Source organism: Aulonocara sp. 'chitande type north' Nkhata Bay, linkage group LG7 (genome assembly GCF_057382095.1).
Source record: "Aulonocara sp. 'chitande type north' Nkhata Bay isolate Kocher_YH1m ecotype deep benthic linkage group LG7, A_spYH_male_GT1.1, whole genome shotgun sequence".
NCBI lineage: Eukaryota > Metazoa > Chordata > Actinopteri > Cichliformes > Cichlidae > Aulonocara > Aulonocara sp. 'chitande type north' Nkhata Bay.
The window spans coordinates 63,862,380-63,881,101 of record NC_141350.1 but is presented as its reverse complement, the minus strand read 5'-3'; the positions used below and the strand labels follow the sequence as shown (position 1 = coordinate 63,881,101).

At 39.0% G+C, this 18,722-nt stretch overlaps 1 protein-coding gene across 2 annotated transcripts in view; it reads right to left on the bottom strand.

The window, feature by feature from the left end:
- Positions 1–6,115: 6,115 nt before the first annotated feature.
- LOC147326596 (TBC1 domain family member 2B) overlaps positions 6,116–18,722 on the bottom strand; it is a 62,586-nt gene continuing 49,979 nt past the window's right edge. Inside the window, exon 14 of one of the 2 annotated variants that reach the window (XM_086301916.1) lies at positions 6,116–7,800. In XM_086301916.1, coding sequence (XP_086158042.1) covers positions 7,734–7,800 — 67 coding nt within the window. In that variant the 3' untranslated portion in view covers positions 6,116–7,733. The remainder of the gene's footprint in view (positions 7,801–18,722) is intronic. The other variant, XM_086301915.1, reaches the window with a different exon arrangement.

Below are 18,722 nucleotides of genomic sequence, written 5' to 3'. Positions count from 1 at the left end.
CATCACATCAGATTAAAAGAAAGATTACGTATTGTGACGCATCAAATTAAACATGCTGATGCTGATGCTCAGATATCAAAAACCAGAATCATGTGTCGGTGACAGATTGGTGGAGATCTATTCAGTCTAGTTCTATGTTGTTCTCTGTTTACTTTGCAAAGTAACAGCGGCAGCACTCGATGCTGTCAGGAGGAACCTATCAGCAAAACAACAGCTTTTCCATGTGGAAACTGAGGTTAAAGGAGCGCACATGAAAAGCTTTGGCTTCACTCCTTGCTTCACTCCTTCATGTAATTTAAAAGATGGTAGTCTGGTTTATTACACGTTGAGAAGCTGTGAACTTGATTAATATTATTTTACTTCTTCTCTAATGTGTTTAACTTGATAATGAGATAAGACTAGTGCTAATAAACTTGAAGAATAAATACAAATTCGGGAAATTTATGTTCTTTGATGGTTTTTAAATCCCTTTCTCAGAGCAACTGACAGTTTACTGTTTCTATGAGGTAAATCAGGCCACACTGAGATTATGCATCCCTAATCTGATAGATACTGGAAGCCCTCAAATGCTGGCCATTTCTCCCATTGACTTAGTCGTGAGTTGATCTCTTCTTAGGTTGTGAAAACAGTAATAAGCAACGAGCAGAAAAGGACGTAAATCCCAAAATGTTGATTCTGTTCATCTGGATGAAGCGTTTTCAGTGGGAGAAACGTTTCATCACTCGTCCAAGTCACTTCTTCAGACTTCTTTAGCAGAAAAGGAGGAAAATGAAAGATGCACAAGCATCCAGCAGGCTGGAGTATCTGGAAACTACAGGTGATCGATAAGTATTGATACTACTAAGTAGTTTGGGTTTGTCCATAAATATTATCATGTATAGCATACTAGCAGATCAGTACTCTTCTTAGAGCAACCGTATCTACATCTTCACATCTTTATTTACATTTTCACTACTTTAAAATTCTTAACCCAGACTTTAAACTCTCAGTATTTCCAAATATCACAGTTTGTACAGAACTACACTGTTTGTCTGTGAAGGTTCTCAGTCATCCAGGTCATCGTAGTCAAAGGAGCTTGCAAAGAAAAGCGTCTGGACTTCTTTAAGTTGCTTGAAGACGTTTCACCTCTCATCCGAGAAGCTTCTTCAGTTCTTCTTCAGTTTCTTCAGTTCTGATTGGGACCCACACCCAGTTTCACACCTTGGCTCAGGCGATTAGAGGATCATCAGGGGGTCCTTTTGTCCCTCTGTGGGGGGTTTCTCCCACTAGGTTTATATCTGGAACTCTCCACCATTTGACCTTAGAACTGAAGAAGCTTCTCGGATGAGAGGTGAAACGTCTTCAAGCAACTTAAAGAAGTCCAGACGCTTTTCTTTGCAAGCTCCTTTGACTACACTGTTTGTTTTTTCTGCAAATTAAAACTTCTTTTGGTTAATGGTTAAGTCAGATTGCACATAACCATCTACTGTTTGAATTACAAGGTTATTCATATCAAGTTCAGACTTGCGCGCACTGACTCAGATCCAAATGATGTGAAAGGTTTTCAAAATCATCCAGTGCAGTCATATAACTTGAATTTTGTAGCTGTTTACACGTATTGCGTACATTTCCACGCTGTACACTGTGCTAACCTCTTGTATAACCGTATTTCTGGGTCTTGTCATGCCAGCACTTGAACTAATTATGTATACAGACTTGGCATTATTATTTATGGTTTTATGATTAGTTAAGAAGCTGCAGTTCTTGCCTGGGTTGAAACCGACACTCCCACGGTTAGTTCGCACATTCAGCATGGTGCAGGGATATTTGGTTCAGAGGGACTGTCCTCCACTTTACCCTGGAATGAAAGAATGCCATTGTAGATTATCTGAGAGGGGAAGTTAAGAAACAGGTGGCAATCATTAACCTCCGGTTCCTATCCAACAAACTATGAATTCTCACATAAATTTCCCTGCTCCATATGCAAGAGTGACAGTATTTATGGTATATTCATACTAATTTGTTTGTGCAATGCATTTGTAACCATCAGAGAAACTGTAACAAAACAATTAGTCCAACCTTTAAGAATTTGGTGAAAAAAATATATTGAGCGGCATCACTCTTGCCAAAAGTAATTTTAAACCTGCAGTTAGTTGAAAGCTGAAACTAAAATAGCTTTGTTCACATTCTCAGCCACAACAGATCGTGCTACAATATACTATTGTAAATACTGAAGGAAACCATGGGAAAAATGTTTGCTGAAGGCATTGATTAAAAAAAAAAAAAAAAGGGTATTAAGGCAGCAGCGTGTTACCTTTAATGATAACTGTACATCTGTGGGGTGTGTTTGCTTTAGTCTATGTCCCATCACGGTTGTATGTTACAAAGAGCTTTGCAGGCAAGTGTCTACATACTGTTACTGCAAACTGTCACTTCAGTGTCAAAAACATATGGAATACGTTCTACAGGAAAGCTTCATTATTGTTGCTGGTCCTTTAGCTCGCTGCTGAGAACCCAAAACTTAAAACATAAAACAAAATGTATTTAGTAAAGTAAATAGATAGAGATGATTAAAAAAAAACAAACATGGACATAGAAATGTCTATGTTCAAAATTGATGTTGAACTTTGCATTTTGAAGCCTCAATGTCAGCACTTTGGCCACCACAATGTTTGTCTTTACTTTAGCAAGAAGTTACTACATCAGGACCAATCACTGTCATTGATCAGGACCATAGGGCTCAGTGCTAAGTCATTATATAAGGCTAGCATGTTTTGTTAGCAAGCTGCATTCATAAACTGTATGTGCAAAACAAGCATACTTGCTCAGAACGACAGCAAAAGAACAACCCTGTTGGAGAGATTCAGTTCAATGACTGGTAAAAGTGGAGTCTATCAGGCAGCTACAGGTTAAGCCCCTTTCATGTAGGACTCGGCAAACACTCTGAAACCCAGTCTTTTCCATTGCTTGTATGAGGCAATAACGGTTGCCTGTGGACGAGCCGGTGAGTAGTCATGCATGCTGTAAAAGGGCCTTTAGGCAGCAAAACTATCAGTCTAAACAATCAAATTTAATCCCCAACAGTATCCAGATGGATAACTAATGAGCGGCTATGGAGGGTAAAATTATAATAATTATAATCCACAGAGGCCAAAGGTGTTTTTTATACCAGGCTTTAAACCAGGGGTCCCTAATCTCAGTCCACGAGGGCCGGTGTCCCTGCAGGTTTTAGATCTCACCCTGGGTCAACACATCTGAATCACATGATTAGTTCATTACCAGGCCTCTGGGGAACTTCAAGACATGTTGAGAAGGTAATTTATCCATTTAAATCAGCTGTGTTGGATCAAGGACACATCTAAAACCTGCAGGGACACCGGCCCCTGTGGACTGGGATTGGGGACCCCTGCTTTAAACAAACGTTTTAATGCTGTTAAATTGGGCATTTTAAAGGATGCCTCAAGTGGCCATTAGAGGAACTGCACTTTGTGTTGGCTTCACTTTTTAGCGGGGGGGGGGGGGGGGGGGGGGGGGGGGGGTGTTCCTTTTCTGTTTAAGATTTTTCAACAAATCTGTATTTGACCCACGGGATAGGTAACCAGCGCTGTTGGTTGGACTGCATTCAAGTGCAGCTCCAGAGCCTCTGCACTGGTTGAACTACAGTCAACGATGGATTAACCATAGTTGCAGATAGGAGTTGTAAAAAAATATTGTCTCCTTCATGATATTTGTGAATCCCAGTTCTGGTATTTAAAAGAAATGAAAGTGCTTCATAATGGGCATCGGATTACCATTTAACTGATATGACCTATAATTTTAGCACTTCCTTAAACATCGAGCATACACTTACACAGGCAGGATGGGGAACAAAACCTCCATGGTGGAGGTAATAATATGTTAGGTGCCTTACATATAATTATCCCAAACAGCAATTTTCTGTATTAAACTTAAATCCAGAAATTTAATGTTTTACACTGAAAATATAGCCCTTATGATACGTAAAAGGAAGGTCTGCTTAATGGGTTTGGTGTTCTTTTTGTTTTAAGACTTCCTACAATAAATACAAATCCTTAATCTGCAGCATGACAATATTTTAGGGGCTTCGGGGAAATGTGTAAAAACATCAGAGTGTTAATGTTTGACCAAAATGTGATCTGTTTCGTTTTACCTCAGCTTAGAAACAGACTTAGTATCCTGTGAATCCAGGGACAAAATACCTGCTGTAACCAGTTTAAAACTAAGCACAGGCTTAATGTTTCTCATAGAGAGAGCTGATTTCATAATGACATACTGAAACTGTGCAGGCCAAGTGAACACAGGTATGCGACCTGCTCTGTGCACCCCCGCCTTTTTGGGCAGGTTGTGCAGTTTGTCTTTGATCCTGAACTACCGGGTTAACTAATTTCAAGGTCAGAGGGTCCACAGTGTACATTCCACAGCTTTTAATAGGTCACTGCTACAACACTTTGCACTGGAAAGAATGACAGAGCATGTACAAAATTATTAATTGGACGAGGAGCAAACATGTAGAGGAGGTGAAGGATACAAAAATGTTCCCACAGTCTATCTTCTTTCACCTGCTCCCCCATTTAAAAGCCTCCGCCATCTGTGAGCCAAGTATCAGGAACAATGTCTGCTTGTCTCAGACTATGCCCTTCACCCATCCTCTGAAAATGCAGTTTGCTGCGACATGATAGATTAATGCCAGCACTAAATCAAGCTCTTCTGTTGTGACACTGCAACCTGGTGTTAATAAACAGGGAGACCCTGGGCTTTCCAGGTAAACAAGGAAACAAAGGAGCAGTTAGAGTATGTTAGAACAGAATCTAGTGTTTATCTGGTATATAAAGTGCTGTAAGACCAAAAATAAATTATTATTATTGTATTACATGTAAATTAAGCTTCGTTACCATCGCTCCAGTCAGCTGAGCAAATCAGCTGCTGATTGTGGTTTCATATGTTTGACACAGATGCATTACAGATGCAATGCTTGCCTTGAGAGTGTTGGTAGAGAAATATACAGATGATCAGAAGTTGCACATCTGTGCGCCAAGAGAGGAGCTATAGTACTGCATGAGGAGTCGGGAGTGGCAGAGAAGTACAGTATGTGATGGTGCAGGACACGTAACATGACAGTGGTGAAGCATGCGGCAGGAGTGACAGATGGGATGGGGTGGGAGTACATCAGGGATCAGCTGTGAGCCCATTCTTGTTTGCAGTGATGATGGACAGGCTGACAAATGAGGTCAGGCAGGAGTCTCCATGGACCATGATGTTTGCAGATGGTACTGATCTGTAGTAAGAGTAACAGGCAGGTGGAAGAGAGACTGGAGGGGTGGAGGTATGCACTGGAGACTAGAGGAATGAAAGTCAGTAGAAGCAATACAAAATACATTAGTGTGACTGAGAGGGAGAAAGACTAAATGATGAGTATACAAGGAGCAGAGGTGGTGAAGGTTGTTAAGTTGGAGGTGTTTAGATTCTTGTTGCATGTGGCCGGGATTACAAATAAGTATATGAGAGTGACAGCTGGAGAAAGAGTGGAAAGACAGATGGTTTGGACCTGTGCAGAAGAGGGAGAGTGGATAAACTGGAAAAGGGACATTGAATTTTTCAAAGCAGAAAGAAACAAGTCAGACTAGAGAGAATAAGAACTTCTACTTCTGCACCATCGAGAGCATCCTGACGGAAAACATTCGCACCTGGTTTGGGAACAGCACCAAGCAGGACAGACAAGATTATGATGGACCTCTCCCATCCCAACAATGGGCTCTTCTCACTGTTGAGGTCTGGGAAGCGCTTCCGCTTCCTTAAGGCCAAAACAGAGAGAATGAGGCGGAGCTTCTTCCCCCAGGCTATTCTTGCCCTGAACCAGGTGTAGGACTGGACTCTCTCACACACATCGCATCACCGCACACACTCTGTTTATTGGCACACTTCTTATAATTTTATTTTTCCCTTTCATAATTTCCTCTGTAAATCGTTATTTATTTGCACATTTTTACTGTAAATTTCTAAGTTAAAATCTGTAAATTTTGTAGTCTGTAAATCTCTAAATCTCATTGTCATTTAATGGTCGGGCATTGCACAGCAATAAGCATTTCACCACATGTTGTACTGTGTATGGTTGTGTGTGACAAATAAAATATGAATTTGAATGAAAAGGCAGAATTTAAAATTAAACAAAGTAGATCAGTTTAAAAATTTAATCTTTGCAGTCATGTTAACTTCCAAAACCAGTCACGTCATTTAATTACTTCAAATGTGAGTTAACTACAGTATCTTAAATTAAAACAGTTTCATGCTCTGAAATAGACATGATATTGTGAAAAGTTACTTATTAGGAAACCCTTTTTAAAGACATTTCCAAACACATCTGTGACATTCAACAAGTTGACTCCCTTCTGCTTTTGTAACTCACATAAACTTGCATTATTCTACTTTGAACTGTGGGAGGTGAGAGATCAGATTATATACACATACTGGCCTGAAATGTTGCCAAGTTTCAAATGTTAAGATCATGCTAACTAACAATGCAGCTAGAAGCTGCCAGCTTAGCTTCAGTACAACCAGCTGCTAACTGAGGGTCATCCCCAAAAATCTATTTCAGTCATTCCATGTCAGTCAAATGTTCTTCTACTAGAAGGCTACGTAAACCATTAATGATGTTAAACCATAAGCTTCAAAATATTTCCAGTGCTCAGCTTTGACTGCCGTCTTCAGTGGCTGGAACGTAGAGAGTTACATACTAACGTAAAGTAGCACCAGGACGAGTCAGACTTATGCACAAGCTTCCTGGTTAAAATTTAAATCACGAGGGAGCCACAATCATTGAAATCCAAACCAAAGTTCTTGTGTTTCTTTACGTTAAAGTCTGATTAAATGATGCTAATATTGAGCTTTGTCATATTAAATGTAAACCACAGTCTCCAGTATCGAAGGCACACACTGAACACCCTGAACTTATTGATATTTATTGCAGTGCTACAAAAACATTCTGCTCTTTCTGTTCCTGCTATTTTTGAGTCCGAGGGAGGAATGACAGTTAATGTTAACAAGACAGTCCTCGTCTGTAGAATGTGGTCATTTTCAGCATTTTAACCAGAAGCCACCGCTTTTATCCTGGAGCACAACTGCACCAATAACCAGTCAAACTGACCCAATTTCCAAAGCTTTTTGCACTCAATTTAAATGCAGTGAACACAAACATCAAAGACTGAGCACTGGTGACACTTTCTGGGTGTGACTGATAAGAGTTCCAATACTGGTTCAAAATAATTACATAGTAAGACGGTGGTTTTGATAGTCTGATGAAAAACTGGCACAACCAACGCAGAGTGCAGTTTGGGCATGCTCCTAAATAAATAACGTGTCACTTTCAAAAACAATATCATAATTTATTAGTGTCAGCTGCTAAAGGGAATAAAATGTCAGTGTTAAGCATTTATGATTCAACTAGAAGAAATACATTGCACCAGTAGACAGAAAATAAGCACACAATAAAATTTCAGTTACACAATCAAACTACATAAAACAGTTAGCAGGTTTCACACTGCGGCTGATCTGAGATTGGCTATACAGCTCAGCACAAACTATAAAATCAGATTGACCTCAGATGATCTGGGTGTGTTTGAGGTGCAACTTAATCACACATCCTTTACCAACTATTCCAGATCCCAAACCAAACTACATAGTAAGGTTTAAGCACTGTATTCCTCCCTTGTTCCATCACATCTTTTCTTCTTCCTTCAGTGTCAGATCAGCTTAGACTCTTTGGCCTTCCTGAACGGGAAGCTGTTCTGCTGTCTGGATGACAACTCCCTGAAAGACAGAAATAAATGTGAAGAAATATTCAACTTTAGGGGAAAACAAAAAGTGGAGATTACATTAAATGACAAATCCTAGCAAGTTATCTAAACAAGAAAGAAAGAAAAAAAAACAACACAGATCCAAGGGCTTGATGGCACTGTGATACAGAAGTGCTGCAGTTTTTGAGCCAAACATCTCTCTACTAACATTTCTCATTATCGTACACATTTAAATGTCAAGTACGTTCAGTGTGTAAAGATAGTGAATTTGTCACTCTGCCATAAATACTAGGGATCAGCCAAACACTGGCATCATAGAATCCTAGAATAAGATAACGTTTACTCGACAATCGTCTAATGTGTCCAATCAATCCTGTGCTAAATGTTCAAAGAGAACATAATAAAGGTGTGACACAGCCTTTTCCAGAGGTGAGCAACCAATAATGACAATGAAAATGGGACATCTACTTTTTAATATACAAGAAGAAATGTTTGCTTTGTTACATTATTCTTATATCATAACTTGGGTTGGTTCTCTAGCTTTAGCATTAGTTAGCATCATGAGAATACAAACACACAGCTGGAACACTTCATAAGCTTGTTTTGGCAGAATGCCTACATGTTGCTTCATCACATGCGTGTCTACAAAACCTACACACTGCAAGAGATCTTAAGCTTTATCATCTAAGCAGAATCCAATAACGTGATTTTCAATTAATGCCGTTTTCCATCTTGAACATTTACTGTAGGACAGGTTTCATTTCATGGGAACAGTTTTTTAATACCCAAGCTTCCAGACTAATAAGTGACATGGCAGCAGACACAAACAACACTGGTGAGTTATAATTATGTTCTGGGATCTGACTGCTACACCCAGATGCAGCAGTTTAACCCGATCGACTTCACATATTTAGTTTGGTTCATTTAGTGAACTAACATAAAACGATTTCATTTTATTTTCTGGATATCAGAACCAATTCTGTGGGTTTATTCAGTTATTAATTATGGTTTCTGGCATTTATTTGAAATGATCCCATCCCATCCATACCACAGCTCCTCTTAAATTGCACCACAGATGATCACTCTCAGGAGCTCAAATGACATTTAGCTCATCTGCCAAAGCCAACAGACGTAGAAAATGTTCTTGGGTCCAAATAAACCACAAACAATTGTCCCCACCCAGCAGCTTATCTAAGAGAATCCGTCAGGCGAAAACCAGCAACGTGGAATCAAATATTGTACAAACATCCTGAAAGAGGTTATGCATACAAAGCGTGTTTGGATCCAAACAGAGCAGCGCTCTGAATATTTCGGATGCCATCTGTCCTTCCTTTATTTTTCATTGTTTCTGTTTCTAAGGACTTTAAATATTTGACACAAAAACACTTCATAGATACACAGCCTTTGAACAAAATTAAAAAAGATGCATTGCCTGTGACACAAAGTATTATCGAAAATTCTAGCTATGCTTCACTGCACAGTGAGACCCCGTCTTTACCGTCAAGGCCGTTTCACTCTCCTTTGCCAGCCAATAATAACCCAGCCTGCATCAACTCCAGATGAAATAAACAGCAATTGAGTTTCTTGGATTAAAATGTCTGACTGTGCTGTGATGATGTGAAGGAGGACTTGTGGCTGGAAGAGATATGAAAGTTTGTCTGTGGGAATATGCCTTTTCTCAACTCTGTGTTTGATTGACTCAGTGCTGTTTGGCTTGATTGTGTGTTTCTGTCAGTGTGTGAGAAGTGATTAGACTGAGCAGGTTAGCTATGGTGGCTTTAGCTGCATGTGGTTGGAGACAGACCCAACCTGATGCAAAACAGCCATTCACTGTGACCAGCCCTCAGTCTGGCTGTCTTACTATACAAGCCAGTGGAGGTAATTCAGTGGAAGAATTGACACTATGGTAATGGTGCTCCTTGACCTGGTCCCATACTATACAAGCATATGGCCAAGGTGGTCTTTATAACCATTTAAATGTTTCACTAAGCAGCACAACCCCATGGAGCAACCCCACAGTATTCAGTGCTCAGCCTTTAAATGAACTCAAATAATTACTTTATATAGGCAAAGAAATCCTATAAGAACCCCCCCCCCCCCTCCAGAGACAGCTGAATGGCACAAGAAATGAAAACACATGGCTCAAACAAAAACAAGAAATGACCATTTGGAGAATAATGCACACGCACAAGCACTATTAAACAAGAAAAACACTGTTGAACAATTGCTAGATCTGGACTTGCATGGCTAATGATTTTTTTGTTGTGTGTGCAGCTGGACAGTCTACATGCCTGCGCATATGGGTGTGCTCCCTTCATTCAAGGTGGAAACCTAAACTTGTGAAAACCCTTTCTCCATGCAACAACCCACATAGAATAGAATAGAATAGAATAGAATAGAATTAAACTTTATTGTCATTGCACATGTCACAGGTACAGGGCAACGAAATGCAGTTTGCATCCATCCAGAAGTGCTTTAGCCATGATAGATATATTACAATATATATTAGCAATAATATAGATATGTAAGTATACTACAGAATGGGTCTATTACAGTATGTAATATGTACACGGTATGAAATATGTTATGAACATGCTATAACTATAAGTTACATTGAGTCACCATTCAGTTTGCTCGTTCCTGCCTGCCATTACATTGACCACACTCAAGTTACCCCTCCCCCAGACCACATAAATGTAAAAAACACCACAACCAAATAATAACGAACACCCCCCCCCCCCCAAAAAAAACCAAACAAACAAAAAACCCAACAACAAAAAGTATAAAGTTGCCTGTAATCTGACATTGTTGCACGCATGGTTCAATTCACAAGGTGCATAGAGAATATTTAATTAAGAGAACGTTTTCTTGCCTAAATGCACACTGCTTTAGCTCACTGAGATTTGTGGGCAATCATTTGTGCACAGCTTTTATACGGGCCCGTCACAGGGTTTTCATTTGAGCTGTATTGTTCTGACCCCTAAATCAATACACAAGGGACACATTGATTTGTTCTGTTAAGGGAACGAGAGGTGAAAGCATCAGCTCTATATGCAATACATTTATCCAAACATATCTAACAAAAAGTGAGCACAATGAGCTCTCTTGACATGTTACAGTCTGACAGTCTGTAACTGTCAGACTGTTTGTCACTGACATATTTTAACATATTTCACCGTCGTGTCAAACAAAAACTGCTGCGTTAATGCTGTTTGCACTCACGAGGAGCTTCATGGCACTACTAGAACATTTAGTGTGGGTATCAGGTTGGGACCACACTACAGAGAGATGGATTTTTTTTTTAAATTTATTTATTTTTTAAAAATACACTAAGATGGTTGTGACATACTTGTGTCAAGCTCCGTCTCACACAGACACTCATACAATAAATCATGTAAAGCCTATTGTGTGTGTGGCGCAGTAATGGGGAATGATGAGCTGGGTAACATCAGTCAGCTAAACTGAGCTCAGGTTGCTTTTAGGCTCTAGAGGCTGTGTGCACAAAAGTAATCGGGGAAAGTTACAAAATAAACTGATGAATATACAGTAATGTATACAAACACAGATATGGACGGCACATACAGGCATGAAAAGAAAAGTCATTCTTACTCTGTTACTATTCTCACTCTCCTCTAGCAGACACACCATGCATAATTTAAATTCAATTAAACTGTAAGGAGACAAAGGAAACAGGAGAGAGAGAGAGAGAGAGAGAGGGAGGGAAAGAGAGAGGGAGAAAGAGGGGGGGGGGGGGGGGAAAGAGAGAGAGAGAGAGAGAGGGAGAGCGAGAGAAACTGTGGTACAGTGCTGCACCAGTAAAACCATTTCCTTTGCCGTGACTCAGCAAGACCCACAAGCTGGGCTCAGGTACTCTGTGCTTCCTGCTTTAACTGGCTTCTTAGTACATGATGCGTCTGTGACACCTGACACCAGTGATACACTTGGAGAACCACTGTGGAAATGGGCACTGTTGCACTTACGGGTCCCCAGGTACAAGCGCATTAAATTTAAGTTGAGTTAATATTACTATTTTTCTTTAACCTGCACACACACACACACACACACACACACACACAACATCGTACTAGTTTGTTGACTGTGGCTAACAGCAGGAGTGCGAGAACAGCAGCCTTCAGAAGCCTGTGCAGAATGTGGTTATGCATTTCATCCATCAAATGATTATATGCTACTTTACACTGACACAGTTCACATACAACAGCTCATTTTCTACATTAAAGTGTTGCAGAACCGTGTTGGTTTTGCACAGATGCCATTTATCTTAATTTTCACCTTCTTAAACCCCCCCCCCCCCCCCCCCCAAAAAAAACCCCCACTTCCTATTACATAGAAAAAAAATCTAACAGGTGGCATTATAACATATCTGAACTAACAGGTAACTGCTGTTCTATATTAGTAGAATCAAGTTGTTTAGCTTTATTCAAATAGTATTTTTGGCACCGACTAGCAAGAGCAAAAACGTTTAAACAGATCTACAAATTTTTTTTTTCTCTTTACAGGTGGCGCACATGCTCTGTGCATCTACACTCACTAAATGTCAACTGCAAAATTCTGATGTTTAACGAGTAGGTATTCACGGTTTGAAGTGGCATGTTAGCATGACAACATTTTCACACAGCACAGAGGAAGCTGGTGGTTTAAAAAACATTTATAAAGAGAAATTCATCACATCTTCACCATCTGAAGGAAAAAAAAAAAAATAGTGCAAGGACGGGACTGAAATCACACACCTGTGATAAATGCAAGCGAGAGGATAAAGAAGAGTAGGCCAGTTGTACTGGGGGGTTTACAAACAGAATATCTGACTCTTACTCAAGTGTCGAGAAAACTCACTATGGCTGTATCTTTGTGATGTTTTGTCAGAGATTTCCTGTGTGGCCTCTCTTCTTTATTAACCAACATACAATACTCCATTTTAACACGTCAGTGGCAAGTTCTGCATTTGACAAGCAGAAACAAAGACCTCAGTCATACATCAACCTTTACAGCTCCCTCATCCTGTCCTCAGCAGGTGTTTATACTCAAGACAGCAGACATCAGATACAATCTAGGCTACGGGTAATAGGAAGCTCTGGGAAGTTAAAGAACTCGAGCATGACAGTTTATTTAAGACAAGTAAGATGCCGATCAGAGTAAGCACAGACCACCTCATTTTCCCCAAACACTTTAAAAAAAATAAAAATATTAGTTTTATTTCACTTTAAAATAAATAAATACAATAAAATGAAATTGGAAAAAAGTATTGAGAAATATCATCAAGTGATAAACTAATCCAGATATCCTTTAATTCTTATGCTGGGACTAATTTTATGCATAGTGGGAGGAATTTTCAGGAATATTACTGCAGTTACACATGCTCATTATTCCAAGTATCAGATATATATATATGCCTGCTGATTATATCATGCTGCCCATTTTTCTTTTCCCAGGAAATGATCAGATAAATGAAGGTCTTTGCTGGGTCAACTGGTTCTTGAATCTGGTGATTAAATCACAATGAGTCTCAGACATAAAGCCTCCTAAAATCTTGAATTAATATCTTTGCACAAAATACCCCCGTTGGCTGTTGACCAGAGGAATTACAGATTGCACAGCTCTTTTATCCAGGCTGTTCTTTTACTGGCAATCACAAAGGTCTTAGTGTGACAGTCAGCGACTTTAACCTGTTCCATTCATTGCTGTAACTATCATTCAAACCAAAGCCTTTCATTATGCTTGCAGATAAACAACAACCTATGACATATTTCTGGTTGAAATCTCAACATTGCTGCCTTTTCCATTTTTCAGTAACAAAATGACATTTTTCTTTGTTAAACCGGACGACGAGTGTGTACCTAACAGAGAAATTTATGCTTAATCCAATTTATTACTTCCATTTGGGGGTGGGAGGGGGTATCCTTTTCATTCAACCCTTACAAAAACAGTGAGGTGTAGTCCATTCATGGCTCACTCACTTTTACATTTGTACCTGTTAGCTTTTGTTTGCTTTTCTAGATACATAGCAAGGTGTGGGCCAGTGGTGCCATTTATTTACAGTATGCCATCCTGCTGCCTTGAGGCTGACCCCTGACAGTGCAAAGGTTAGCCCTTATAATACTGTCAACATGGAAAATCGACTCTGGTGATATGGTAAATAGAAGTAGTAATAGCAGAAGTAACAGTACGCCAACATTCGTCAGTTCCAAAACAGCCAAAAATCACCTTTTACTTTGTCATTAAAGCCTCCCAGGCTTCAGGGATGACATGCCAAGTAGAGTGGGTGTTATATAAGGTATGTATGATCAAGCCATAATCACTGCGTGGGATATCAGTGCAACTCCTGCTGTTTTTTTCTTTTTGCTATGTTTTTATGCATGTGTGACCTTAAAATTCACACAGGTACAGCCAGGTGCATAAGCTCATATCTCTGCAGTAGTTGAGGCCAGTTTAAACACACAAACGACAGCCGGGCATCGCTGGGAAATCTGGAATGATGTCATGAATGATTAAGAGTAGAGTGGTGTACTGTATCAAGGGAACAGCACTTAGCTGAAAACTGAATGAATGAATAAATAAATAAAAACATGGAAAACAGCAGTAATGATGACACAGTATAGCCTGTCATGATCAATTGAACCTGTCATGTTTAACAACAGCTGAGCATGAGAGGATTAGCGACTTGTCACAGGAGCGACAGGCAAGTTGAGACCAGACTTGAAACTTTTTAGAGGCACATTGCTTTTGGCTGTCGCATTACATAACTGGGTTTAGGAACAGCGTGTACTAAATACTACAGTCTTTTAATATTTTTAAACTGCCAGAGGCAGTGAGAGAGATATAATTATATACAAATGAAAATACATAAATTTGCTACGAGGAAAGGAGAAGGTAATAAGACACAAAAAGGACAGATGCTGATATTAGACTGTAATAGTGGTTTTTACTATAAAATTTTAAATTTTTATCAAATTCAGGTCTTGTTTGGTGTGAATTTCTATTTCTCTCTTTCTTTCTTATTAAAAACAAAAACACAAAACCAAACTAGTGAGTGATGATGGTTATTACTGCAAAAAAAGGTTAGCCAAGTAGAAGCTTGCTTCACTGGCAGTTTTTTTTTTAGTAGTAAACTAGATGGCAAAGTAGCACACAGGTAAGTAAAATGAAAAGTAAAACCGCTGCTTAGCTGAAAAGCTTTAGCAGACTTTCACTGCTTACATTAGTGTACATTTTCAGTGCTGTGTTTGCTATGGCTGTGCATTGTCTTTATAGTGTGGACATATTCATTTGGTATAAACTTTAATATTCTTACTAACAGAAGGAGCTTTCGTATAAGACTCAGTCAAACAGTGCGTCATAAGCACCGAGAACAATCGGCACTAAACATAAAAAGCTAATCACAAGTACACTTCACACTAGATCTTATGTGAAGTTTAGTGAATGTACGGTCATCAGTTTATCATTTCTGGGATTTTTGTTGTTTCATGTTTTAAGATTGTGACTACACAGAGTAAAAAAGGCTTTAAGATATTATAAAAAAGACTAAATGTGCTCAATACGTTATCCTATAAAGTAACAAACTATCCAGTGACAGAATCCATACTTTACTGGTAGTGTTCAGGGGATGAAGGTCTCACGTGATTGGCCAAAGCACCTCACACTGCAGTAATGTTCCCACTGTCCCTTTCTTCCTTGTGATTGACCACTCATTCATCCTGTATCCTCACTACCCTGTTACATAACACTGCTACACCTGCATCTTAACAATGGTAAAGGTGGTGTGCGTGTGAATCTAGTACATCCATGCAAGCGCTTGACTTTTTCATGCACATAAAGGTTTTTGTTTTCCTTTTACACCACATTTCATTATATGGAGCATGTACGACTCAAAGGCACACATATGTAAAACGTGTATATAACACATTTCCCTGAGGGGAGAAGATGAGGTGAGTACCATGTGTAGTGGCTCCTACGCTGCTGCATATATGTCCTAGATGAGGATCAGATGACACACACACACACACACACACAGAGAGCTGGCTTGTACACTTCTGCCACGCTGCAGAGTCACATATGTTCTGCTGCAATAATGTGTGTGAACTTTTATTACAGCCTTCAACACATGAGGACCGCTTTACTGTGTGACTCTGTATTGTTGCCTACAGAGACACACACTTCAGTAGATTTATAAGACATCTGTAGCCTTGATATAAAGCCAGCACTTCTTAGTAAACTAGTCAGTGAAGGTGAAATCAAAATACATGCCATTATTTGTCGTGAATACAACGATATCTGTGTTATTATAAAGTAATACAAACGATTAAAAAGAAATCCTTTAGCAGACTTTGAAAGTGAACCTGGCTGCAGTTGGATTTAATTAAAGAAACTAACACGCCCAGTTTCTGTGAAGAGATGGCCGAGAGACACAATGTGTGTTTCTTAGTAAATGTCAGCTCACATATGTTTGCTCTAAGGAAAAAAACAAAACAAAAAACCTACCTTGAAAATTTACAATAAAAACAATATTCATAATAAACAATATACACTGTAGAACACACTGTACCTAATGCAAATGTGTACTTCAAGCACAAAGAAGAGTGTTTGTGTGTCTGTCTCTACTGCAGACAAAATACTGGTTGAACTAGTTACTTGGCACCGTGTCAGTAATAATTGGTTTTATGACACTTGAGAGAAAAACATGTTTTCTTGTCTCCTAGTGTGTCTATCTTGTGTTTCTCACATGATCACATGACAGAAAAGAGCAGATGGACGGAGAGACAGGAGGATGCACAGGAGTATGGGAAGTTCTGTGAGCAGGCCAAGATCTAGTGGTTTTTAGAAGAGTGTTAAGTACAGACCAAAGCTGAATTCAAAGCAATTTCTAAAACAGAAAACATCTGTCCTGGCAAGGCATCGTATAAACAAATTTAACTTAACCCCCCATTAAAAACCCCAAAAGGAATTCCAGCCCTTTTTCTTCAGCTTCAAGTTTTGAGCTCTAGCAATTGTGTCGCTTTGATTAAAGCATTCCTAACATTAACCAATACTGCTGGGTCAAAGAAAAAAATGCCACCTCACTTACTGTTTAAAAGAAGGAACAATCAGTACACAACTAATAACCAATACTGGAAACAATCATCCTGTGAGCAAACATGTGTTTTATGTGTGCACTCATTTTGCAGCCATGACATCAGGGTAAGTTTGTATGCAGTCATCAAATTTTCGAGGACCTCTGATTTAAAGGACTAGCATGCTATTATTTGCTAACTATGGTCAATTTATCAATTATTGTCATAACTGTAATTTTCAATTTTGTACTGATGATGGTGTGAAGAGTCAAGAGATCACCACAAAGAAATTACAAAGTCGTTTTAAATGAAACATTCATCAAATGTCATGACAATCCATTACCATCATTGCTCTTATTATGGTTCAAGCAATAGTCGCCCCAGTCAATCACCATCTGGTGACTATGAATGGAACAAAATGTTAGAAAGCCCTTTCCTTCTTTTTTAAAGAAAATAACTGCAAAAATGTTATTCCTAAGGCAATACAGCTAGCAAAGCACAAACCCCCGATTAAAAAATTATTTATACTTTTTATAGGTTATAGTGTGCGGTATTTAATGTTGTATTTCACAATATGGCATCAAAATAGAAAATATAGGCACAAGTCCCTTCTTTTATCCAATGGCTTTCAAAGTCCAAAATTATTGTTATTTAAATTAAAGGGGCTTTTAAGTCATCCCTGTTCACATACCCTTTAACCCTTTTTTCTTCTTCTTTTATGAGGGGCAGCCAATTAGATTTAATCAGCATGTGGGCGAGGCTTCTGTGTTTTTGTGTGCCTGCCTGCTTTTACCAACATAAAGAAGCTGTTTAGAAATTCTGGCCAAGTTTAATATGAGCTTCACATCTTTGGTTTGGTTATATCTAAAAAAAAGAAAAAAAGAAATCATTCCCTGATGTGAGCTGCATGATGGAAGTTATGAAAAGGGGAAAAGTAATTTCAGGTTGGGAGGGTCAGGGCCTCTGGCAGGCAGATAGTGTCCATCACTGATGCACTGAATACAGGACAGCTTAGCTCATCTTCCTGCACATACCAATCCTATTGCCTTGTTTCCCACACTTTCAACTGCTCATTCCTCAATTTGTCACTAAGCTGTCAATTAATATAAAATTCCTAATGGTAATTAACTTATTAAAGAAAGTAATTTAACCACGTGGATTCCTTTGATTATTGGGAGGGACACGATGTACAAAACCTGCATTGTGCGTAACCAACTCAACAGGAAAGTACTGTTCTATTTTAGTGCTATGTGTCCCCACCCTGACCTACTGTAAAACACTGGAAAACAATGCATCACAACGAGGGAAGGAGGGGGTCAACACTTTCTCGTAGTCTGTCACTCGCATACAACATATCTTATAAAACCATTAGACCCACCATAAACACACTGGTGTTTACAGCATGAAACAGTACATACTAATAAGGATTATAATCACTGGGAAATCTAGCTTTAGGTTTGTGGAACATGGCAGCCGGACGTTTGTGTGTTTCTGAGGCTAAAATATGACAATTTATAGTATTAAACATTCATGACAGCAAAGAAACATCAGTGGTGTATTATTAACCACTCCTGTCCCATAAATATTAATAGGATGAAAGATTAAAAAGTTGCACTTCAACCAAGCAAATGAATAATGAATGTTTTTGTATGGTGAGTAAGTCTGGTGCCATTTCCACATACCACCTGTTTCTAGAAAAGTGCACACAGTGAAAGGTTAATGGGTTTCATATATCATTGAAAAAGTCTGTAAAGTATAAATATAACATTCACTGCAACAACATAATATCATAAAGTATAAACAAGCTAACAATCATAAGGCAGAGGTGGATACAGGGTCTTATTAGTGCTGCACAGCTTTTCATGCTAATATC